Here is a 24,556-nt window from a genome sequence, read left to right as displayed (position 1 = left end):
TCAGTATCTCAAAACCAAAGTGAGAAGAGCTCTTAGAAGACTAAGAGGAAAACATGACTATTTCTTAAAAGGGCTTAATGGCAGTGAAATGGAAAGGGATGTGCCCTGCTTATCACAAAGAAGAATCAAAAGGACAGCACAGAAAACTGTCTGGGAACACAAACAGGAAGGGAAGCCAAACCTATGAGGAGGAACATGTGTACTAGATTAAAAGGACTGTGCAGGCCTGAAGACAGAGGGTGATGTGACCACTTCCTCCTTAGGTTCAAAGAGAGCTTTTGAGGGGGAACTCCTGTCCTGACACACAGCCCCTGCTTTGCTGCTGGTCAGCAATGAACAGTTTCTTTACGGATCCAGGCTATTCTATGACTGCTATTAAATTCATCTTTCTGTAGATAAAGCTGAAGAGACACCAGTTCCAGCCATAACAAGCAACTCATGCTAAGTCCCTGTAAGACTTGGCCTCCCCAGGACAGATTAAACCAAGTATCTCCCATTTTCTGTTCTACCCCTGAGCTGAAGAAATGGCTGTTCCCAAGGGATGAAGGAAACAGCTCCCTACAAATGCAACTGGACGTCAAACTGTCTCTCCCCGGCGCAAAGCAGGACAGTGAAGACCTGGACACAGCAAGGTGACCTACACAGCATGGATGCCTTTTGTTGCACAAGGGTTCCACTCCCACTGTGCACCCTCCTTTACTAGTTATTTCCAAACTCTTCTGCAGGAGTAAAATGACAGACACAAACATTCAGTCTTCCTCTTTCACCCCTGTTGGGATTCAGCAGCTGTGAAGGATGGACAGCTGGGTTTTATCTGCAGGCTGGGCTTTAATCTGAGCACACAATCTCAGGCTTTCACTTCCCAGCCCCACACTCTTCCCCAAACGCTGGCCGGCTCTGCAGAAGCCTGTACAAGGTACTCATTCATACCAGGGGAATGAGTCACCAAGCAGAGTGCGGGGAAAGTTAAAGGCTGGTCCCACACTCTTACGGCATGCCTGGACACAAAGACTGGCTTTCTTTTGTTGGGACCTAGTTATGCCCTAACTGCTCTGACATCACCTCTCTGCCAAGGAGGGGGCAGGAGGGTGGCAGGATGCTGAGAACAACGAATGAACTGGAAAGCATCTTTTCTTTATTTTTCCCTGCTCTGTGTCGTCATGTGAGAGACATTCAGGTAGAGCTGAGTTGTGTCACCACAGCTCAGCTCGCTGTGCTGGCTTACGGTGGATAGAAAAAAACATGTAACCAGAAGACCTTCAAAAACTTGAGTCACAAGGCCATTGTAAAAGCTTGTAAGGGAAGTTAGTGCATCTGGCACCCAGGCATTAAACCGCTATGTATCATTACCCTTATCTCAGTCTCATCATTCCCTCAGGGCCACTTCCAAGTATCATGCTGAAATAGGGGAGCAGCAGTTTTCACTCTGGGGACACACAGAGCACAGGGCTGCTTTCCTTCCTCTTCATCTGGAATTGCAGGGCTTTCTTACACAGTTCTGCTCTGGGAGGAGTAGGCTAGCTCTAGCATGGAGCTGCGGGGGAATGCCCTGCTCACTTCCCAAGAGACTGCAGAACAAGTCAGAAATGTGCGATCACCCAAAAGCCTGTAGCAGGCACACGCCTGGACCTGGGTGGGCTCTGGGCAAAATTTATTCTTGCTCTGTCTCCAAGCCAGAGTCAGGGCTGCCTGGTGTCTCCTCAAGATCTACAAGTTCCAAATTTCTTCCATCCAGCTTCAAGTGTTTGAGTGCAGTGCCAAGCTTTAGTGTGTTTTCTCTGAATAACCGAAAGGATGGTTCACCCGCCTACAATCCAAATCGCTCTCTGCAGAGGTCTTTCCACTACGTGAAGAAGAGATACATAGCAACTGCACTCCTAAACTAGCAATCTCACTTCAGTGAGAGGGCTCCAGGCTGAAATGCAGCAGGAACAGAAATCATAACCAATGCATTCCCTTCTCCCCTCTCAAGGTAGCTAACTAGAAGTGGCAGTGTGAGGGGCCAAACCTGAAGAAAGCCACCTTCTTTCTTTACATGCAAGGTCTTCTATTTGACAGGTCCTTTCCTAGGACTTCTGCTTGCATATTTTTGTGTATGAAAGTGTGCATCTTGACTGAAGTACAATATAGTAGTGGTTTGTGTGCTTGCAAAGAACTCGACTGCAGCATCATGACCAGCTAGGCTGCAGATCCACTGCCATGCCTGCTCACAGAGCCAGAGAAACTCCACATCTGTTGCGCAAGCCTCGGCACATCATCTGGCTACAGAGGGACACAAGGAAGGCAAATAAACAATGACCTAAAACAAGTAGCAGAGCTGTGAGTGATGAGCAATGAAATACTACGAAAAGCCTTGAAGTGGGCTCATAAAACTCACAGTTAGGTAGAAAGGCAGCAAAAAAATTCACAGCTTCCTGAGTCTTCAACAGAAAAACAAACTAAAAACCAGATATGCATTTTACAAACAGCACCCAAAGCTGTCAGTAATTGATTTTAAAAGCACCAAGGAGGCACTGGGGAGAGCAGAGAGTGCCACTTACAGCACTCCTTCCCATATTTACATGGGCCTCTGGTACAGAGAGAAATTGGGACAGGGTGGCACAGACACTGGGGGCACCAACTGTGAAGCTGTCAGGATTGCTGTCTGAGCTCAGAGCTGGCAAAGGCCCCCAGCCAGGCTCACCCAGCCCTGGCAAGCACAGCCCTATCTCTTGTGTGGATTACTCACCGGCAACCAAAGCAGAGCACAAGCAAGAAGAGACAATAAGCCTGTGACAACCAGCAAGTCTGAAAGGACATGTGGTATAAGGACATAGAGTGACCTTTTGTTCCCAAGACACAATTATTAGTTTTCTGTGACAGAATAACAAAGAAAAACCCACCGGATTTTCATCTGAAGCTTCTGGCTGAGGCAAAAAGACAAAGGGACATCTCTGGCATGGAAAGTAAGCGTAGCAAGGCCAAAAAGGACTGCTACAGACCAGCAGCCTAATGAAAAAGCACCAGCAACGCATGCACTGTGTGTCCTCCTCTGTGTTTTATTCTCCCTTCCCGGCCCTATTCTGCCTCTCACAGGGATTACCAGGCCTTCAAAGTAGTGGTACAAGCATCAGGCTTGCTCATGACTCCTGTTTCTGCTTCTCCATCCAAATGAAAGAGGGCAAATGCAACAGTCAGGTGAACGAGGATTTGCAAAGGAAGGAGCTGGTGAAAACTTTCTGAAGTATCCTTTTCTGTAACTGTGAAAGCAAAGAGCCACTGACTGTTATTTCCATCACTGCACTCACTTCTGTAGCCCAGAGACTAAATGGGACTGCTGCCATAGTCCAGACTGAAAGTGAGATCTGAGATGGGCAAAGAATAGAAACCTTAGGGCTGGTCAAAAACTTCAGTGTACATGGGTGAGCAGAGAGCTCAGGAATTAAGAAAGGTTTAAAAGAAGCAGCAGATTACAAAACAGTGTGGCTTTTTTTGTGAAAGAAAAACTAAAATATTTTTTTTGCAACTAAACATTCACTGGAAATGTTCTGATTTTTGACAACCAAGTGAAAAAGCATGTTAATTTGGCTTGAACCTAGTGTAAATAAAAGTCAGTTTTGATACAGGTCTCTCACATCTTTCCTCTCTCCTCTCATTTTCCAGAAGAGCATAAGGAATGGGCAGGGAATAAGGAAGGGACAAAAGCTGCAAGATTTTGTTTTGAATAGTTTCTAATAGACACTCTTACATTACAACTATACTTTGTACTTTTGAACCATGCAGTGGTAAGCACGTTCTTTGGGTGGATGAAAGGAAATGCTCTGCAGTAGAACCTGCCCCCTAGGACAAGCACAGCAGGGCTGTTAGGAGCCAGAGGCCTTAGGAGTATTTGCTCTGGGACAAACAAATACAGTTGGTGCAGAACACAGCCAAGGTGTTTCCCTCCCTCCCAGTATGGTTCAAGATAAAATGGGGTGAATACTCCCCCAAACAAAACAATCAAGCAAAGCTTACCACTCTTAGCAAATTCCGACGCTCTTTGAAGGTGGCACAGCAACCAAGGATGCCAGTAACCATGACAACCACCCCAGCCACCACCAGAATATAAGCAGTTGCTGAATACGTGCTGGAGGAGAGCAGGCTGATGTAGTCACTCTTCTCAGCTAGGGTCCAGGTGCCCACTGCCATCACAGCCCCGCCAGCCAGCTGGGTAGAAAGAGAAGCAAGCAAATGAAAAGCATCTGATGCATGAACTTCCTCACCTCCTGGAGCAACTGGACTGGGATACCAGGATGTGCCTTAGCTCTGTAAGCTGAGCCTAAGATGATCTACACTAAAGGAAGGACTAACTGGACCAGGCGCAGGCCCCAGTGCACTGGAAGGAGCTGGGCTTCAAGGTGGTCAGTTTTGCATCCCAGGCAGCCCGAGATGAAAGCTATCTGGGGCATCGACATGTGCACAGTAATTCATACTTGGACCAGAGCCTTCCCAAATGCGGCCACACTGTTATCTAGGCAAATACGAAAAAAATGTCAAGTCTATTGGGGTGCTACCTAGCAGCAGAGGGGAAGAAAACAGTTTTACATCAGCAAGCTTTCCACTGTTTGTAAAGGAGCAAGACTGCCAATAAATGACAATCATGCCCAATATCTCCTTCCGAGACTATACATCTAGGGAGAAAGCAGTCAAGGAGCTAAACAGCCCAGCTGGTTAAACTCTAACCCTTGCAGCAAACAAGCATGGAGAAGCCAGCCAGACTCCTAGCAGTCCCTTCTCTCTTTGCAAGCCTTGTGTTTCTGGAGGGTTTTATGCAGCTTCTAGTAAGCTCAGACAGTTTTCTTTAAAAGTCTGACCTGGACACTCCAATGCTGTGTCACAGGCAGCAAAGGAAAAAAGAATCCTTTGGTGTCAGTAACTATCTGGTGAAAAAATCTGGTGGAAAGCATGACTCTAGGCAGCTCTGCTGTGGACACAGCTGCAAGAAGGTGTTTGTTATCCTTGCTATAGCTGTCCCAGTCTACTGACAGGACTCCCTCTGCCATTTTGAGAGGAGGAATGGGCAAGACAGTAGAGTCCCCAGGCTCCCTGAAAAAGCAAGCCAGGTGAAAAAACAAAGCAGAGACACAGCATATTTTCAGGCTCCCTGTTATTTTCTACACTTAGTACCACGACCTAAAAACAGCCAGAGACTACAGTGTCTAACCATAACTTCTGCAGCCTGGGCAGGCAAGCCCAAGGGATGGGATTTCATCCCACAGGACAGAATCTGCATCCTACTGATGTCAGCACTTCTTGCCAAAGACTTCATCAAGTCCAAGATCTCTGTGGCCCTAACACGAAAACTGCAGTGCCATCTCAGTGCCTCTGAAACAGACCGAAGCTTCTTACCCAGAAAAAAAAGTTGAAGATGAAGAGCAGGTACTTGAGACAGATCGTCCCACATGTTTCCTTCTTTTCCGTATACTCACGCATCTTTCTAGCTCAGAAAGTTCCTGGAAAAAAAAAAAAAAATCAGAAAAGCTTGAGTCAGCCACCACCCCCCTTCTGCCAAAAGGCCAGGGTTACTCTCCTCCTGCAAACTCACACTTCTGATCTTTCGCTGAAGCCAGCCAGCAAGCCATCCAAGTGACTTCAGGGATGCTAGACAGTGCTTGCTTAAAGAACTCTTGTATTCATTTGGGTGACCTACACAGCACAAGACCTGGCACAGTGTGAAAGGGAAGCAGATGGCACCAGCATGTGGCCTTCCTGTACTGCCTTCAACCTCCTTCTCTCTCCCCATCCTGCTGTCACTTCTGGAGACTCATTTTCCTTTAGATAAATACCTGGAGCGAAAGGAACAGACCTACTGTTGTGTGCGCGGTCAAGCCAAAACCACAAATTGTGATCAACATAATGGTTTGGAAACTTCAGTATAGTTCACGCTCCCTTCTTCCTATTTGAACTGAAATAAATGAAATCCCAGTCCTGTTATCCAGAAAATTCCAGTTTCTGACTCCTGACTGCAGACTGTAACTGCTGCTTCTGAAGGCAGCGACAGAAACCTCTGTCCTTGACATTTACGGAATAATCTGTCTCCAGAGAATATTCTTTCCTCACTGGCATTAGTTACAACTGCCTTAAATAGATCCTCTCTAAGTTTTGGCTATTTTTAATCTTTACAACTGTAACTGGGAACATACCTGTTATTGACTCAAACGATCTACCCTTTTTGAACCCCAACAATACGTTGAAGTAATTAATTCTCTTCTTCACTCTGCTTATTTCTCATGGCCCTTCTCACTGGCCAGCTGCCTCCTACGGCAGCTGTCCCAGCTACTAAGAGGAGGAAACATAACCATTGGCTTCAGATGATCTGACAGCGTAAAATGCCACTGCAGATATATAATGAATGGGAGTTTGTTGTGGGTCAGTCCCACTGCAGTATTACAGATCTGCTACACTCTTGAGCAGGTTTCTCAGAAGTAGGTTTGCAGCAAATGTGGTTTCATGTCACTTCACTGCCTCCTGTTGATGCCAGAACGTCTGAACCTCTCCAAAAAAATATTGTCACCATTGCCTGACCAGGCAGACAGAACAAAGGCACTGCCCAGAACACCACTGCCAGCACTACCGGTGTGAGGCAGTTTGCAGAAGTACAACCAAATCCACACCACCTCACCTGCATTCAAGTAAAAAAAATCATTCCTCCTCCCCTACCAGCCAGTGGGGAATGATGCAAACACCTTGCAAACATTACAGAGCAAAATGCTTCCCTATTTCAGCAATTTCCCTGGAAGCAGGCAGGGAAAAAGCCTCTCCCCTTTTCCAGAGGCATGGAGTTCATATTCACTTTGATTACAAAACTTCTTCCCACAAGTGATGCGAGCTTCCTCCAGGGAGCCACTGCAGCTGCAACCCAGCCATGCAGTACAGACACTCATCTACCTTGGCCAGCCCACTGCAAAACACCTGACAGTAAAGAGAGCAAGCAATGGGTGCGCACAGCCAGGCTGCACATCAAGTGGCTATCAGGTTGGGTCAGTCTGTCAGCATTATCTTTGCTGCTACGTTGCTAACCTCTGGCTTTAGAGCCAGACGAACCAAGGCTGCAAACAGCAGTTGCCATTCTGCAGCATAACTGCATTTTATTTGCAGGGAACCGTTTCCTTTAGCTTCATGCCAGCCCACTCAAAACCCCCAGCCAGGCCTGTTCTTTAGAAACTAATAAATGAAGCTAACAGGGAAAGCAAAGGTGAGAACGTGCCAGCAGCCCCACCCATGCTTGTCCCCCCTCACCATTTCATAAGGAAACATTTTTCTCTAGAATAACATCTGGCAACAACAGTTGGTATCAGAAAGCTGTTTCACTGGCAGAGGGAGCAGCTCTGAGATGGTGGCATATATGGAGGAGAATAACTCTTCAGTTATCTTGTCTTCAGCAGAGATCAGAACCTCCAGCAATGCTCAGATTAATTACCATGTTGCAGCACGAAAAGCCCCAGGGCAGTGGGGAGAATGGATGCTGGTGGCACCATATGCGCTGAACAGACTTGTAAATTCTCAATGAGAAGACGCCCTGTGAATGCAACGTGCATGGAAGGTGACAGATCTACTGCTCCCAGAGGCTTCATTTAGCCACAGAACAGGAACGGCAGCAGTGAGGCAGGCTCCCATAGTCACACAGGCCTGAACAACCCAAAACAGGTACCTCAGCCCAGACCCGAGAGACGCCCTCCAGTAACAGCCTCTAAGGGCTGCGCTTGGCTTTTTGGCCACCCCTGCTAACATCAGGGATGTACGTAGAGGAAAACACACCGCAGGTGTGCCGAGACTGACCATGGTTCATATCACTGATAGCCAGGGGACAGTAACAACGCTCACTGTTCTTGGGCTGGCTCCTTAGCCCTGTCCCCCTCTTGCTCCAGGATTTCAGGAACCCTTACCCCTTCCCCTCAAAGTATGTCTCCCGCCAAAAAAATGCCACAACAGGTATTTGTACGTATCACCACACAGCAGGCGCTGGGCCCTAGCGAGGGATGCTAACTTGTCCCTCCTTCTGATCTGAGAGCCCATAAATCCCAGGACTAAGCTGCATCTTGTTCTGGGTGAGGACTGGGCAGACACATAGCTGAGACTGTACTTGCACTCAGATGACAGACAGCCTGAAATTCCCATCGAGACTGCAGGTCCTGCTCCACCAAGCACCAGATACAGGCCTTCCAGCATCGCTGCTGGGAGGAGAAGATCTGTCTGCTTCCAGAAAGCTGGCAGGGAACAGCTGCAGGTTTATAAAGCACAGTGATTCATGCAGGGATGGCAGGCCGTGAATCAGAAAGCAATCAGGGCTGTCTCCTGTTTGATCTATCCTTCCTAGCCAGGAGCAGAGCTGATGGCACTGGCTGCCTCTGCATGCTTAATGACTCACCCAGCGAGCTACTCGGGGAAAGGCAGCTCTCTCCAGACCCTCTTTTTGGAAGTCATGTATTTGTGCTCCTTGTCTCACACAGGGTGGCCTGCTGCCTCCCATCGCCTGCAAAGACTGAGTCAGGATTTAGAGAGCTATGCTGGTCTTCAGTGAAAGCAAGCGAGGGCAGGAGACACCGGTGAAATGCCTTTCCCAAAGAGCCCAGGCAGTGGAGAGGGGAGCCACAATCTGCCTTGCAAGGTAACAGTGACTTTGGGCTCTGAGCCTCGGGGTCCCAAACAGCACAGAGGTGTTGATCTGCGCCACAGCACCGGGATGAACATGGGGGGCCTCATACTGAATTCACTGATGTGACCAGGGTCTCTTGGCTTCAGTCATCTTTATAAGAGACCCTCAGAAGTGACATGAATCACTCTTGAAACCACACAAGAACAAGCAATATTATTTAACACACATGGTTATATTCTATTTGAAAACACAAAGGTCTATTCTGAATCACATCAATAATTACAAATGAGCTCTCCAGTGGACAGAAAATGGCGAGCTATGCCACAGGGGTGTATCTACAAATGCATAAAAACATATTAATTAGACATGAGCTTCATAATAGGAAGCATTTTGCTAACTGAAAAAGTAGTTCAAAGACCAAAAAGCACTTCCATAAAGAAGTTCACTTGGTCCAACCCAATAGACAGTAGCTTCATCAGCAACTTAAAGTTAAGCAAGCAATCATGGGATACAGGCTGTGAAGTTTAGTCAATATAATGAAGAGATGTATTTTTATGTTATTCACCATAGATCAACAACAGGTTCCTAGCCTTGCAGTGTGTGTAGGCATAGAAGTGACACAGGGAAATAATGCTCTAACTAAAACGATGGGAGGAAAAAACAAGGACAAACTCAGTGTGACAAAACCTGCATACGAAAGGGAGGGGTAACAGTTTGAAGATTAATTCAAGAAGCTGGGAGCTGAACAGCTTGAATCAAATTCTCCACTCTGACACACACTTTCTTCATTGCCTTTGGCAAGTCCCTTAGTCTGTCCTTTGCCTCTGCTCTTCCTCCTCAGTGCAGGACCCTCATCTTTCTCTAAACCCAGTGATGTAAGCATCTGCACTGAGAACCCCCTGCTGACAGTAGAACATCAGCTGCAAGGCACAACAGGCTCCAGGTGACTGGTGTATTGGTGAAAGCCTGACAGCACCACAATTTCACTGCCTCAGAAGTCCTTTTGCCAGTCTAGGCTTCTTTGGCCACCAAACTGGAACAATCTCTTTTGGGGTTAGTAAAATCCATACTTATAACGAGAGGACTGTCTGGTAAAGCGATTCTGGCAACCATTTACAAGGCATGTTGGCTCAAATACATCAAAGATTGCAAGATACGAGTAATGAAGTACAAGAGAATGAAGTAATAGTGCACCTACACGAAGAGCAAGAAGGAAAGGATGACCCACCTATACAAACATCTCAAAAAAAAAAAAAAAAAAAAAAGAGAGCGAGCTCACCCTGCCTTGTCTGACTGCAAGCCACAACCTCCCAGCTAGGTAAGAACACACAGTACATGACTGCCAGGCAAGGCAGAGGTCACTTCAAAAGTGAAACCATTCCGTGGCCTGATTTTCTTGGACTCTCATCCTACTGAGTCTGAACCTTTAGGACAAACCGGACAACAGGAACGCACCACAAGTTGAGCTGTTTGGCTCCAGTTCCTGGTGCTGAGCACCTGGGAACACAAGCACTGCACGCACAGCTGTTCTGTTGTGCTGAGCCACCTAAAATCTCAATGGCAGGACTTGCTCTGGTATCCCACATCAGACCACTGTATTTTTATTTGCAGACCCAAAGGCACATAAAGGCACGCACCCACATCCCAGCTCAGAAAGCACGTGACATGCACACACATACACTCTCCTGCTGGCTAGACACTCATTTAGTCATCACAGACATTACTTGGTACATTTGCCTCAACTTGCACAGTAACAGTACTTAATTAAACAGCAAAGAAAACCAGGCCTGCAGGCTTTTTCTGCACAACCTGCCCTAAAGCAGCATCTGACGGATGGAGAAGAAACAGCGCCAAAGCAAATTAAATAACTCCAAGGCCATTAAAGGCATCATTATTTGGAACTATTGATTTTTTGAATGATAGCAAGAAAATTGGTATCCCAACGCATCAGTGACGTCTACTTCATAGATAACTTGTATGCCAGAAGTTAGGTAACTTCTCATATCTTTGCCAACAGACACAAGAAAGGCTTCCTGCAGGAAATCCTGCTGCACCTATGCTGCTACGAAAGTGCAGCTCCCAAAAGGCTGCAAGTCCAACATCATCAGCTCCCTGCCAGCACAGCAACCTCACACACCCAGCCGGCAGGCTGCTGGCCTGGAGGGCAAGGTTCAGCTATCCTGAAGTCTATCTGAGCTGGGCCAGATAACCCTGGCCCTAAGGCAGCCCTTCGTAAACAAAGCAGACGTCCTCTCCTTGGTATGTGCAATGCAGGTGTGGGCCAATAACCTATTATCTTCAGCAAACTCACCAAATACCTCATTCTCCAGCAAGGTTAAACTCCAGCCTTTGAAGGCATGACCTCTCCAAGTTCCCTCTCTGCAAGATGAAAATATTACCACCGTCATTTTACCTACCCCACTGAGCATCCTCACAAAATGCCTCTAGCTGCCTGTCAACTTGCCAGCGCATCTCACAGCCCAGAAAGCGGCCAGAAATCATTAAATAAAGCCTTCCCAGGAGACAAACTCTAAAGCTTGCAGGTGAAGAGCTCCAATTTGCACAACTACCAAGCGCCATTATCCACCTCAAACTAACAGCCAACATGGGTTAACAGTCTTGACACTGACCTCTCACCACCAAAGCAGCTCGCAGCACCCGTGCAAATGTCCAGTCCTCTTCAAAGTGCTTTCTTCCACACCCTCTCTTCTTGCTGGCTCTGGTCCTCTGCTGGATTCAGGAAAGCAGAAACCTGAAAGAGAAAAGAAGAGAGATGCAGAGACTCAAGAACTATGTCAAAGATTATTTTGGGAATCAGTAATTGGTAATAAGCTTTGCCATCAAGTCCTCCTTTTACCAGACAGCACATGAATTCAGAATACACCTTATGAATGCATTTGATTAAATTCGAAAGTGTGCACTGAGTAATGGGGCAGAGCCAAACTGCGGCAGTGGGGAGTGTGAAGACCTTCTAATGGTAGGAAGCTGTCAGAACAGATTTATATTCACTGCTGCATCCTGTAAATGCTGGCTATCATTTCTGTCAAGGCTGCATACACATCACCACGACAGCTCATTCTGGTGCAAAAGGCCTGAAAGTAACTCCATGAGAAAGCTCAGGAAGCAGACTCTGCTGTGCAGTGTGAAGCCCTAGCAGGTGTTAGTGCCTTGAAGGGATTACTGCTCCTAACCCTCCCATGGGAATGACCCTGTAAGAGGAAAGAGGTGGGCAGACAGTACCAGAACTCATTGCGTACGTCCATCCTCTGCTCCCAGGGCTTATAAGCCTCACGATAGGGAGCAGGAACCAGAGCAGGGCCCCGCAGAGAACAAGCGTGCTAGGAAGTCACTGTTTTCTCCACCCTCTATCCCTGCTGAAGCATAATCAAGACACAGTTCCTAAACACCACGGCAGGCTCTGCTGGAAAACAGCTCCCCTGAATTCATCTGCCACTGCCAGCCACCCTACGGCAAGGCTTCAACCTCCCAGTTCAAACTCACAGCACCTCCCTCAGATAAGCAAGAAGCCACAGGAAAGTGTTTTCAAACGTCACAGGAGTTATTTCTCTACAACGTTACTACATTTCTCATAGAATGGTATGGGTTGAAAGGGACCTTTAAAGGTCATCTAGTCCAACCCCCCTGCAACGAGCAGGGACATCTTCAATGAGACCAGGTTGTTCAGAGCCCCATCCAACCTGACCCTGAGTGCTTCCAGGGATGGGGCATCTACCACCTCTCTGGGCAACCCGTTCCAATGCTTCACCACACTCACCGTAGAAAATTTCTTCCTTGTATCCAGTCTAAATCCACCTTGTTTTACTTTAAAACCACTACCCCTTGTCCTATCACAATATGTCATGATAAAAAGTTTGTCCTCATCTTTCTTATAAGCTCCCTTCAAGTACTGAATGGCCACCATAAGGTTTCTCCAGAGCTTGCTCTTCTCCAGGCTGAACAACCCCAACTCTCTCATAAGGAAAGCTGTTCTACCCCTCTGCTTATTTTTGTGGCACTCCTCTGGACCCACTCCAACAGGTCCATCTCTTCCCTGTGCTGAGGGCTCCAGAGCTGGACGCAGTACTCCAGGTGGGGCCTCAGCACAGCAGAGTAGAGGGGCAGAATCACCTCCCTTGACCTGGTAGCCATGCTGCTTTTGATGCACCCCAGAGTACAGTTGGCTTTCTCAGCTGTGAGCACACATTGCCAGCTCATGTCCAGATTTTCATCCACCGGCACCCTCAAGTCCTTCTCAGCAGGGCTGCTCTCAATCCCTTCAACCCTGGACTCTATTGATATCGGGGGTTGTCTGAAGCCAGGTGCAGGACCCTGCACCTGGCCTTGTTGAACCTCATGAAGTTCACAAGGGCCCACTTCTCAAGCTTGTCCAAGTCCCTCTGGATGGTATCCCATCCCTCAGGCGTGTTGACAACACCACTCAGCTTGGTGTCATCTGCAAACTTGCCGAGGGTGCACTCCATCCCACTGCCTGTGTCATTGATGAAGATATTAAACACTACTAGTCCCAATCTAGACCCCTGAGGGACACCACTTGTCACTCATCTCCATCCAGACATCGAGCCGTTGACCACTACCCTCTGGATGCAAGCACCCAGCCAATTCCTCATCCACCAAGCAGTCCACATCTCTCCAATTTAGAGAGAAGGATGCTGTGGGGGACCATGTCAAAGGCCTTACAGAAGACCACATAGATGACACCCACAGCTCTTCCCTTGTCCACCGGTGTAGTCACTCCATCATAGAAGGCCACTAAGTTCATCAGGCAAGACTTGCCCTTGGTGGAGCCATGCTGGCTGTCTCAAATCACCTCCCTGTCCTCCATGTGCCTTAACACAGCTTCCAGGAGGATCTGTTCCATGATCTTCCCAGGCACAGAGGTGAGCCTGACAGCTTGGCAGTTCCTAGGGTCCTCCTTTCTACCCTTTTTTCAAAATGGGTGCTATGTTTCCCTTTGTCCAGTCACTGGGAACTTCACCTGACTGCCATGACTTTTTGAATATCATGGAGAGTGGCTTGGCAACTACATCAGCCAGTTCCTTCCAGACTCTGGGATGCATCTCATCAGGTCCCATAGAATTCTGTATGTTTAAGCTCCTCAGGTGGTCCCGAACCTGATCTCCTCTTACAGTGGGAAGGATTTTGCTCCTCCAGACCCAGTCTTGTCATCCATATCCATTCGAGAGGGGTGGGAAGAGATATTGCCAGTGAAGACTCAGGCAGAAAAGTTCTTGAGTACCTCAGCCTTCTCCTCGTCCATTGTTACCAGTTTGCCAGTCTTGCTCATATGGGGGGCTACACTTTCTTTGACCTTCCTTTTCTGGCTGACATACTGGTAGAAGCCCTTCTTATTATTCTCTGCATCCCTTGTCAAATTCAGCTTCAGCTGTGCCTTGGCCGTCCTGATACCGCCCCTGCACAACCAGGCAATATCCCTATCCTCTTTCCAGGATACCCATCCCTGCTTCCACTGCCTGGGCAGTTCCTTCTTGCCCTTTAGTTTGACCAGGAGGCCTTCACTCAGCTATGCTGGTCTCTTCCCTTCCTTGCCTGAATTCTTACACGTGGGGACTGAGAGGTCTTATGGAAAGCGTCCTTAAAGATCTGCCGGCTCTGTTCTTCTCCCTTGCCCCTGAGGGCAGTTTCCCAGGGCCCCTATTGAGCAGCTCCTTGCACAGCTGGAATTTGGCTTTCCTAAAATTCAGGGTCCTGACTTTACTCTTTGCCTGACCCACCCCTCAGGACTGTGAACTCCACCAGTGCACAATCACTGCAGCCCAGGTTGCCTCCAATCTTGTCATCACCAATTAGCTCCCTTGCATTGGTGACCAACAGGTCCAGTATCGCATCCCTTCTGGTAGGACTGTCTATTACCTGGCTCAAGAAGTTATCCTCAATGTACTCCAGGAGCCTCCTGGATTGCCTACAGCTCACCATGCTACTTTTCCAGCAGATGTCAGGGTGGCTGAAGTCCCCCAGCAGGAGAAGAGCCTGCAAGTGCAATGCCTCCTGTGGCTGGAGGAAGCAGACTTCATCAGTAAGCTCCCCTTGCTTTTTACTACAGGCCATCTTATCAAGCACAAGGTTCCCTTTATTGCCTCCATCTCTAATTCTTACCCATAAACTTTCAACCGGCTCGCGGCTATTCCTCAGAGATGGCTCCTCACACTCTATCGATTTCTTGATGCAGAGGGGAATCCCTCTGCCCCTCCTTCCTTGTGTGTCCCTGCTGAACAGCTTGTTCTTGTTGATAGCAGCGCTCCAGTCACAGGAGTCATCCCACCAAGTTTCAGTAACAGCAAATAGGTTGTAGCTTTCTAGCAGCATGGTGGCTTCCAACTCCTTGTGTTTATTGCTCACGCTGCATGCATTGGTGCAGAGGTGCTTCAGCTGGGCTGTTGGCCATGTCACCTTTTTAGAGGAACACACCTTAATTCCTTTGAGGTACTTCACCAGTGTTTCCCTGTTGGCTCCTACTACCCCAGGAGCCCCTGGCTCCTCTTTGTAAGACTTCATGTGTGCTCCAGTGTACCCAGCATGTCGCAGACCAACAGGCTGAGGGCTCTTGCTAGCACTCCATCGCTCTAACTTTGGCGCATTGTCCCATGGCTTGTCATTTCTCTGGGGGCAGGTAGGCTGCATAAGGCTGCTGTACTGGAAATTGGCCTCTAGCATCCTCTCTGTCCCTTGCTTTTCTAAGACAGAGGGTTCCAAACTTTCTGCAGTAGTTTGTACTGCCACATCCTCAGCCATTTCACCCTCATCCTGCAGCAAGCAGGTTCGATTCTCCCTGCAATCTGTTCCCACTGGCATTGCAGGCAGCAGGATGGAGAGACGAAGAGAACAGCAATTCTTCCTCCCTAACCTGTGTGTTTGGGTAATGAATTAATGATCCTTTGGTTTTAGGGGCTGCTGAGAAGTGAGCAATGCAAAGCAATGTCTCCCAGCCATATCACCTGCTCCTATCAGAAATGTGCACAGTGGATCTGTGAGAGGTAGATACAACTTAAAAGACATCTACATTCAACAAGAAGTAAAATCTCTTGGCCATCTTCAGCAGACCCTGCTTGGCCCTACCGCTCAACTGGGAGAGCACCTTTCTGAAAAACTCTGGATAAGTGAGAGCTTATCTGGGAGCTTGGGGGGATCTCACCTCAGCACCCTCTGGGCCTAGGCATCACCTCCACAGGCGTATCGGAGTCCTGATGTCACCCCTTGGGACACTTGCCAAATCCTTCATTTCTTCTACCCTGGCTGCAGTTGCTGTGTTTTAAATAGACCCCTCTAGAGAGATGTAGACCCTTAACTTCTGCTAATTTTGATGAGAGTCAGGTATCCAGCGAGGACTGTGTGCCTAATACACCTGAGGAGCCGCCTGCTCTTCAGGACAAGAGCTGTCTCTCAGGAGAGGAGCACTTAGCCCTTCAGCTCATTTTTTGGAGACTGTTTACTCCCCAGGGGAGGGACTTAGTGAAGCATAAATAACAACAAGCATAAACTTCAAACTCAGCAAGGATTTGCATGTTCAGTACTACACACATCAACCTGCAAATTAAGTGTTTTATGAGGGGGTTAGTCAAACCTGGGTGAGGTGATGGCTGGCTTCGGGATCCTTGAGGATAAAAGGGACCTTAGCATATAACCAATTTCACAACCATAAAGCAAAAGAAAGCATGAGAAAGAAAGAGCAATCGAGCATACCCGGGACCGTGCCTGTCTGCGCTCTAGCACTGTTCCACTACAAAGCAAGCAAAAACCTTTCATAGGGCTTTCTGACTCTAACAAAACTTAAGCAGTCAGCCACAGCCTGAGAGCAGAAAGCCCCTGTCTGCTGCTCCCAGAAGTGGGTAAGTGGAGAAGCAAACGGTCCCTCCGAGCACCCAGTCCCCTTTGGGAGCTGGAAGGCAGGCCAGAGACCGGCACACACTGTGCAGCCAACGGGAACTCCTCCCGTGTCAGACAACATCCTCTTATATGTCACAAGGCCTCCTTTATCCTGAAGGATCCCGAAGCTCTTTACGCTATTTACACACAGGAACCACTTCACTAGTCATTGAACTGAGAAGAGGAACAATAACCGCCTCTTTTCTCTCACTCGAAGTGCCAGAAATCTGCCTGGCACGTGTTTACAGACAGCTCATAGTAATGAGGGTTTGCCATGATGAGTAACGATAGTTCAGATAGGTCGGGGTCAGCCAACAGACAAGACAAACTCTTCACTGCAGCTTTTTATTGGCATTTCAAATTCTGTTTTCCCAACTCTGTTCATGGGCATTGTAGGGTTTGTGGGTTTGGTTTGTTTTTTTTGTTTTGTGGTTGGCTTTTTTTTTTTTTAAGCTGGGCTTTGTCAGCACTGGAGAACTTACCAGTAGCACTAAACCGCATTTCTAAACAAAACAGTTTGTGCAGAATCAGCTTTCCGCCTGATCCCTTCCTATTCATTACATTCATTTTCAGCTCAATTCTCAGAAGCGAAGCAACTGGGTCCTCAGTGTTTTCAGGGAGTGCTCACAAAACCTCCCTGCCCTGTAGCCATGCCAGTACCAGGACCAAGCCAACAAGTGCTAACATTCATCCCAGCCCCCACAAAGCCCACGCAGGCAATTCTGTACATGAATTCAAAGCGTTCTCCAAATAATGTGACAATGATAACCATTTGTTTACTGTCTACAAATAGCTGGGTTTTTACATGGTGGTTTGAGCTCAGGGCAAAGACTAAGCTAAGAACCCATGCTGTGTTGTAGCTAGCACGCAGTCACTCAAAATTTGGCTGCAGTCTTACTGCAAAGGTACTTTCAGTTTCATTCCCTACAAATCTCTGCAGTGAAAAAGCAACTAGCTAAAAGCCAGTAGACTGTCTGCCTACCCACAGTATGAGGTGCATTTCCCATGGCAGGTCATCATCTTCACCTCACCGAGGTCACAAATGAATCGTGGGACTTTAAAACCTACTGTCAAAAACACGTGCAGCAGTTTTTGGAAGAGAGGGCTGGCAGCTGGTGTGTCACCATGAGGTACATTTCTAGCCTCTCAATGACACAATGTTCTATAATCTTGCTGTCTGAAAGACCCTTTGCCTCCTCAAAGCACCCCAGCAAAGGAAAAAAGGTAACATCTTTTAATATGAGTGCAGAGAGATTGACTCTCCCAGCAGAGATAAGGGGGGGATTCGCTCTCCTCCCATCCCAACATCCATTCTCCTAGAGCTGTTCTGTCCTCCAGAAGACCACTGCAGAACGCAGAGCTATAAAAAGTGAAGTTTTCAAGCTACTTATTAGCACTGCCCTGCCTGTGCCTGAGACACCTGACTGTAGACAGCACAGCAGAAAGCAACATACACACAAAAAGCTGGCACCAAATTCAGCTTTTGTACAAAACTTCTTCTGCTTTGAATAGGCCGTTCCTGTTCGCACTTTCTGTGGTGTCAACAAGCAAAGCAAAAGTCTCTGGAATCAGCCCACACATCTCTCCCAGGCAGCCTGCATCAGTTTCAACTCCACAAAGATCATATTTTAAAAGCAACTGAGAAGCGATTTGACAGTGGAAACTAAGGCCTAACAGTCTTCTTGCTTCAGCCATGTTGCTGATTAGCTCAAGGCTTGTGCCAGCCATGCAGAGCAAACCTCTCAGCGTGTCAGCGATGGAGTTGGTACCTGCGGTCCTAGGAACCAGGCAACACACTTTGCAGCAGCCCAGTGCGCTGACAGAAGAGGGAACGTCATGCAGCCACAGAACAGGGCGACAGCAGCTCCCACCTCAGCGTAGCAGCCATAGAGATAACCGCTGGCATCTTCAGGAGGTTCCATTCCCACCCAGGACAGCCAAGTCATGCGGGAACACTCTTGCACCTGGAACTGGCCATTTTGCTAACAGCAGTGCCAGGAATAACCAAGAAGTCTCTTCTGACCATCAGTCCTTACATATCCCTGACGTCCATGTCTCTGGGGGTGTTGTGGAGTGATCACTAAATGCTTTGAGGAGTTATATTCCTATCCAGAGCTAAAAACACTTTTACTAGAGTCAGATCAAATATCAAGCACAGTCAAGGGCAAATTAAATGACATTTCATTTCCTGAAGCTGTAAGTCCAGTCCATAAGAGCTGTCTCTCTTCTAGCTATCGGAGCAATGCTGGAAACAATGCTCAATCCATGCTGCTTGAGGCTGCCTTGAAAAGGACCATTCTTTCAGTAAATATCAAACAACCCCCAGCCAAAAATAAAACATTCCTCCCCCTTCCACCTGGCTCTTGTGTAGTGAGTTTTAATGACTCCACCAAAACCATTTACACAGCTGTTTCTAGAGGAGCCTCCACACTTGACAGGGAGGCACCAGCATGTCAATAAGTAACTGGGGGGCAAGGGCTGCCCTCAAGGCAATTACCGGCTGGCCCTTTGCCAAGGCTGGGGGCAGGGGAAAAGAGAAGTCCTTGACACCAGAGCACAGGCCAACAAGCTCTAAAGAAACCCCGCAGCCGCAAGCCATCAACCGCATCCCTGAAACACCTCGGTCCACCAGTATGCACACAGACCTGCTCGCAGAGGCACCAGGAGCTGGGCTTGCTCAGGTCCTCTCCGCTGCTTCAAATAACTGCCCAGGCAAAGGGCTGCTCTCCACGAAGGGTACAGAGCTATACCAAGCGCAGAAACTTTGGAAAGACTGTCTCAGCACATCATCCACTTCATTTAGAGCTGGCAGGAATAAGTAACTGGAAAAGCGTTCTTCTGACAGATGCCAGCACAAACCAGCTGGACTTCAAAATGAATCCTGGATTAACCTTCAAATGCCCACTGTGAAAATGAGGTCCCTCTAGGATATCAAGGGATAGAGGAACCCAGAAAACAAAAGTCACTTCTTGCTTTTGAAGAATTTAGACAAAACTCTAAAATTCGTGCTGCAAGTAACCAGGGCAATTCTGGCACAGAAAATAACTCTCCTGTTACTGACCCCAAGCAACAGGGTGTTTCAGCACTGACCACTCCGGTGTCAGGGCCATCTTCCTGTCACTCAGAAAACTCCTCACTACAGTGGTATATCCACATACAGCAGCAGTATCTGACTTGATAACCACCACCGTGGGCACAGAAACAGGCGAACAAAAAAGACTAATTGGTCAGAGTAATGCAGGGAGAGGGCACCTGGGCAGGCCAGACACGGTCAGCAGTCAAAAATTGGGAGGATACTGCTGATCTGCAGCAGTTATGCCCTTCATACACAGAGAAACCAGCTTCCCACTTACACACCTCTAAACATACTGTTGATAAGCATTACACTGATATAACTGCAATAATTTAAGTTGGATACTCTCACTGCTCTCATCTAAGTTGGCTTCCCCCTCCGTTCTTTTCTTTTTTCCTAAAAACGTGTTAAAATTCCTGATGAAGCAGCAAACGGTAAAACCCCTTTCATATACAAGGTGGTTTTCTTCCACATGGAGATAGATGAAGGCAAAGTAAAGCTCGTGACACCAGTGAAAGCACAGTTTTTCCTCTCGAACTGTTGTCTGGTTTTCCCTCCTTCCAGGCTTCTTGCAGCACACCGGTGAGTCAGGATCCACACTGCCTCAGCACCTGACCAACTCTGAGGGCAAACGGCCCAGGGAAGCTGGCAACCAGGATTTTTTCCTGGTCTAAGCACAGTGGTTTAAATTCCCTTTTTCCCTGTCTCAGAATACACTGCACACACTGGAGGTAAGCCCTGGGGAGCACACAATGGACAGAGCAGGCTTTTGGTGGGCTCTCCAGAGCCCATCTCCGAGATGAGGGCAACCTCATTCCCCACACACAGCACAGGAGCTCAGCGGGATGCTTGTACTCTTTCCCTGCTCCAGAGGAGAGAAAAAAACAGCAAACTGGGACTCAGTGGTGCAGAAACTAGCCTGATGGTTCCTCCTCCCCAAATACAGAAAGAGGTCCTCACAATAACAGGAAATTTGTCCCTCCAGAGACCCTCCAAGTGGACAAGGTAAATTGGAGATCACATCAAACCTCTCATCCTACCTTTGGCAGACCTCTCACCTAAGACAAGTGCCCTACAAAGATGGAAGAGGGCTACTCCATGTATCAACGAGGGACCTGCAACTAACCAGCGCTTCCAGCTTGCTGGCAGCTCCGCTCCTCCACAAGCTGTACTTCCACACAGGACTGGACTCATCCCTTCTACAACAGCCGAACCCACAAGCATGAAGCCCTACACTTTTCCACACACGCGTTCCTGGTGCACAGCACTCGACACACACACCTGAGACCCCTGCTTGCTCTAGAGCTGGCTGCTCCAAGACAGTGCCTGCCATGCACATGCCAGTCTGCCCAGCTTCTGCACTCGCCGTACACCACTGTGACTGCACACGCAGCTCCCCACTGCCTCCCTGGGAGCTCTGCGTGCAGCTTACAGCCACCATGGAGAAAAATAACAAATCACCTCTGTTTCTGGGGCAATGCGGGGGGCAGATACGGGACATGAATTCCTCCTTTCTGGATTCCAGCAAAGCTAGGAAGAAATACTGACATTCACGAGCCATGACTATGCCTGCCTCCTCCCGCACTCCAGAAGTCCAGCTCACTGGCTGGCATGTCAAAAATGCCAGCACGGTTGGCATCTGCCAGCTGGCTCTGTTAGCACACAAATTTGACCAAAACCATCCCTCCCCCTTATTTTCTTTACTGTTGCAGTGTGGTAGTCACTGAGGATCAGAGCACTCCCTGAAAACACAACCATGCAGGCATTGCAGCTGTTGCTCTAGCAGATAACAGGTCAGCGAGGCTCAAAACATGATCCACTTCACACAAAACAGAAACCTCTCCTGCAGAAATTCCTACCTCAAACCACTCTTGGTTCCAGTTTGAACTGGAATTCAATCAGTGAAGGAGCCAAAGGACCCATTGTTCATTCTCCAGCTATGCTGGTAAGTCATACACTTGTACTGAACGAGCTGCCTAGGACCCCTCCGCTAATCTCCATGGGCCATAACTCCTGACTGCCCCTCCTTCTCTCACTAGGCCAGTATCTTGCCCCCACTAGCAGCTACTCATGCTTACACCTTCTAAGGAGCCAGGTACACTTTCAGTCCCATGCCAGGCTTATTTCACTGTTGCCTGAAATGCACCTACCAAACTGTACAGCACCTTTCCAGCTCAGACTGGAGAGCCTGAACCACCTGACCAGCAAGAAGAACTAAAGTTAGAAACACAGACAAAGCTGGTCATACCCAAACATGGCCCAGCTCCCAAAACACACCTCTTATTCTGCCATGCAATACCAGGAATGCAAAATAGTAATTATCCGCTTGGTCCTTCTCCTGTCTACTTCTCTCCCACCAGGGCAGAAGTGTTCCAGGGCAAGGTATCAGATGTACTTTCATCCTACCCAGCTGTACAGCAGAGCCAGGTCTTTGACCCACCACATATCCATGTGGTGTTTGCTCCTCTCAACCTGTCCCTCTCCTACAGTGGCAAAGACATCTGGGAAACATGCTGCAGATTTCAGCCCAACTCCACAGCTTCTTAGGAGAGTGCACCTTCCACACAGCAGCCACAGGACAAACTCCACCGAAGCATGGGCGCTTAGGCAGAGCCTCACAACTCTTCCCGTTGTCCCAGATCCCCACCTGCTCTGCTTAAAACCAGGTCCCTGCTGCTTTGTTTTCTTTCCTACAAAAGGAAAGAGAACCTGGGTTGGAAAAGTGAACTTTGCTCCTTTTGCACTCAGATCTGTTAGAAGCAATACATAAGAAACAATGGTCAATGCCAAACATTTTACGTCACCTACTTCTGTCTCAGTTTTTCCTTACGAAGCCTTACTACAGCTGCCAGGAACAACACGTGGGTCTGAGCAACACCCCCATCGCACCTCCCACATGTCTCATTTGAGAGCAGTAGTGTGCCCAGGTGGCCAAGAAGGCCAACAACCTCCTGGCTTCCATCAGAAATAGTGCAGCCAGATGGAGTAGGGAGCTGATCATGCCCCTGTACGCAGCACTGGTGAGGCCGCACCTGGAGTACTGTGTTCAGTTTTGGGCCCCTCACTACAAAAAAGACATCGAGGTGCTGGAGCATGTCCAGAGAAGGGCAGCGAGACTGGTGAAAGGTCTAGAGAACAAGTCTTCTGAGGAGCGGCTGAAGGGAGCTGGGGTTGTTTAGTCTGGAGCAGAGGAGGCTGAGGGGGGACCTTGTCACTCCCTACAACTACCAGAAAGGAGGTTGTAGTGAGGCAGGTGTTGGTCTCTTCTCCCCAAGTAACTAGTGATAGGACGAGAGGCAATGGCCTCAAGTTGCGTCAGGGGAGGTTTAGATTGGATATTAGGAAAAATTTCTTTCCTGAAAGAGCGGTCCGGCATTGGGACAGAGTGTCCAGGGAGGTGGTTGAGTCCCCATCCCTGGAGGTGTTTAAAAAACGTGTAGATGTAGCACTTCGGGATATGGTCTAGTAGGCATGGTGGTATTGGGTGGACGGCTGGAGCTGATGATCTTAGAGGTCTTTTCCAACCTATGATTCTATGATTTCCACCTCTCTTCGGAGGCCATGCCACATCCCACATCCTCCACGCTCCCTCACTCAGATGCACTCTCCTGTTACACACGTGCTCAGCAGGTAGAAAAAGCAACTCCGTGGCAGCTTACACGGATGCAGGCAATGCACACTGGGCAACTCACTGCACAATTAAAACTGCATCTGGTTGGTTGTACCCTGCCAACAGCAGCTGCGGGTCAACAGCCACATGAATGTACATAGCTGTCAAGGGCTCCTCTATTAACCTCCACAGAATGTAATTTCTGATGTCCTTCCTTACCCCACTAAACCAGTATCCTGCCTCCACTAGTGTCCAGCACTGCTGGCATCAAAACCATGCATGAAATGCACACAAATACATACACACAATACAAAAATATGTATATATATTAACATATCAACATGTTCCTGAAAACCCCAGCTGCTATGTGTCACGGCAGCTACTTACGATGACACCCCTCTAAGGAGCCAGCTACACTTTCAGTCCTGTGTCAAGCTTACTTCACTACTGCCTGAAACGCACCTACTGAGCTGTACAGCACTTTTCCAGCTCAGACTGAAGAGCTGTAAGCACCCGACCACTGAGGTCAGAAACACGGACTGAGAGCGCCATGCTAGAATGTGGCCCAGACCCCAAAACACACATCTTTTTCTGCCATGGACTACCAGGAGTGCAAAATAGTAATTATCCTCGTGCTCACACTGCCGCAAGTTTTATTACTGTGCAGCAGCCAGGATGCAGGACTAATAGGACTGATTGAATTCACTCCCCCGGATGCCAAGCTGTTGAGATCACAAGCAGAGGAGTCTGGCAGGCGCGACGGAGCAGAGCACTGGCAGAGAGATGCCCATCAGCAGTGCTGCTATTACAGTGCTGATCCTTGCCAAGAGGGCCTGGCTGCATACAGTTTTTGTGCCATGGGAAGAGATGGTACAAGGTGCTCTCCACAGTACTGAGAAAACACCTCATCTCCATCCTGCAGCCCTGCTGTTCCTCATCACTCCCTCCACACCCTGGCTTCAGGCAGGGGGTGGCAGGGAAAGGCACCTTTCTCATAGATTGGGAAGATCGCCACCATCCTGGGGGAAAGCTCTGCCAACATGAATGTGCAAAAGAGTATGGGAAAAGGGGGGCGATTTTACAAACAGTGGCACTGTTCATTTCATTTTGGCTCTGCTGGGGAAAATCATGCTCAGGGTCTGAAACGAAGGATGAGCGAGTGAGACAGAAGGAGACCTGGTCTTCACCTTCAGGATCTCAAAGGTTTCCTAAACCACCAGGGAGACTAAGCTTTCTGTTCCTCACAGCCAGGGAAGCCGAGGCGAGCTATAATTTCCAGGAGTCACCCTCCCTCAGGCTTTCCATGACCTCAGCTGTTGGTGCAGATACTCAGGGAGGGCTGGAAATAACCCAGCAT

General features: G+C 48.4%; 2 protein-coding genes across 4 annotated transcripts in view; one reads left to right on the top strand and one right to left on the bottom strand.

The window, feature by feature from the left end:
* The window catches only part of CD151 (CD151 molecule (Raph blood group)), a 36,469-nt gene that overhangs the window by 9,719 nt on the left and 2,194 nt on the right, over nucleotides 1-24,556 (bottom strand). For all 3 annotated transcript variants that reach the window (XM_075425199.1, XM_075425198.1, XM_075425200.1), the window contains exons 2-4: nucleotides 11,245-11,366; nucleotides 5,368-5,471; nucleotides 3,994-4,185 (exon numbers count right to left, since the gene is read on the bottom strand). In XM_075425199.1, the coding sequence (XP_075281314.1) occupies nucleotides 3,994-4,185; nucleotides 5,368-5,451 (276 nt within the window). In that variant the 5' untranslated portion in view covers nucleotides 5,452-5,471; nucleotides 11,245-11,366. The remainder of the gene's footprint in view (nucleotides 1-3,993; nucleotides 4,186-5,367; nucleotides 5,472-11,244; nucleotides 11,367-24,556) is intronic.
* Nucleotides 18,965-24,556, top strand: part of SLC25A22 (solute carrier family 25 member 22) — a 184,882-nt gene continuing 179,290 nt past the window's right edge. Inside the window, exon 1 of the mRNA XM_075425196.1 lies at nucleotides 18,965-18,968. Within this exon, the coding sequence (XP_075281311.1) occupies nucleotides 18,967-18,968 (2 nt within the window). The 5' untranslated portion in view covers nucleotides 18,965-18,966. The remainder of the gene's footprint in view (nucleotides 18,969-24,556) is intronic.

Source organism: Opisthocomus hoazin, chromosome 7 (assembly GCF_030867145.1).
Source record: "Opisthocomus hoazin isolate bOpiHoa1 chromosome 7, bOpiHoa1.hap1, whole genome shotgun sequence".
NCBI lineage: Eukaryota > Metazoa > Chordata > Aves > Opisthocomiformes > Opisthocomidae > Opisthocomus > Opisthocomus hoazin.
The sequence above is the reverse complement of the archived record's forward strand: the minus strand, read 5'-3'. Positions and strand labels throughout refer to the sequence as shown.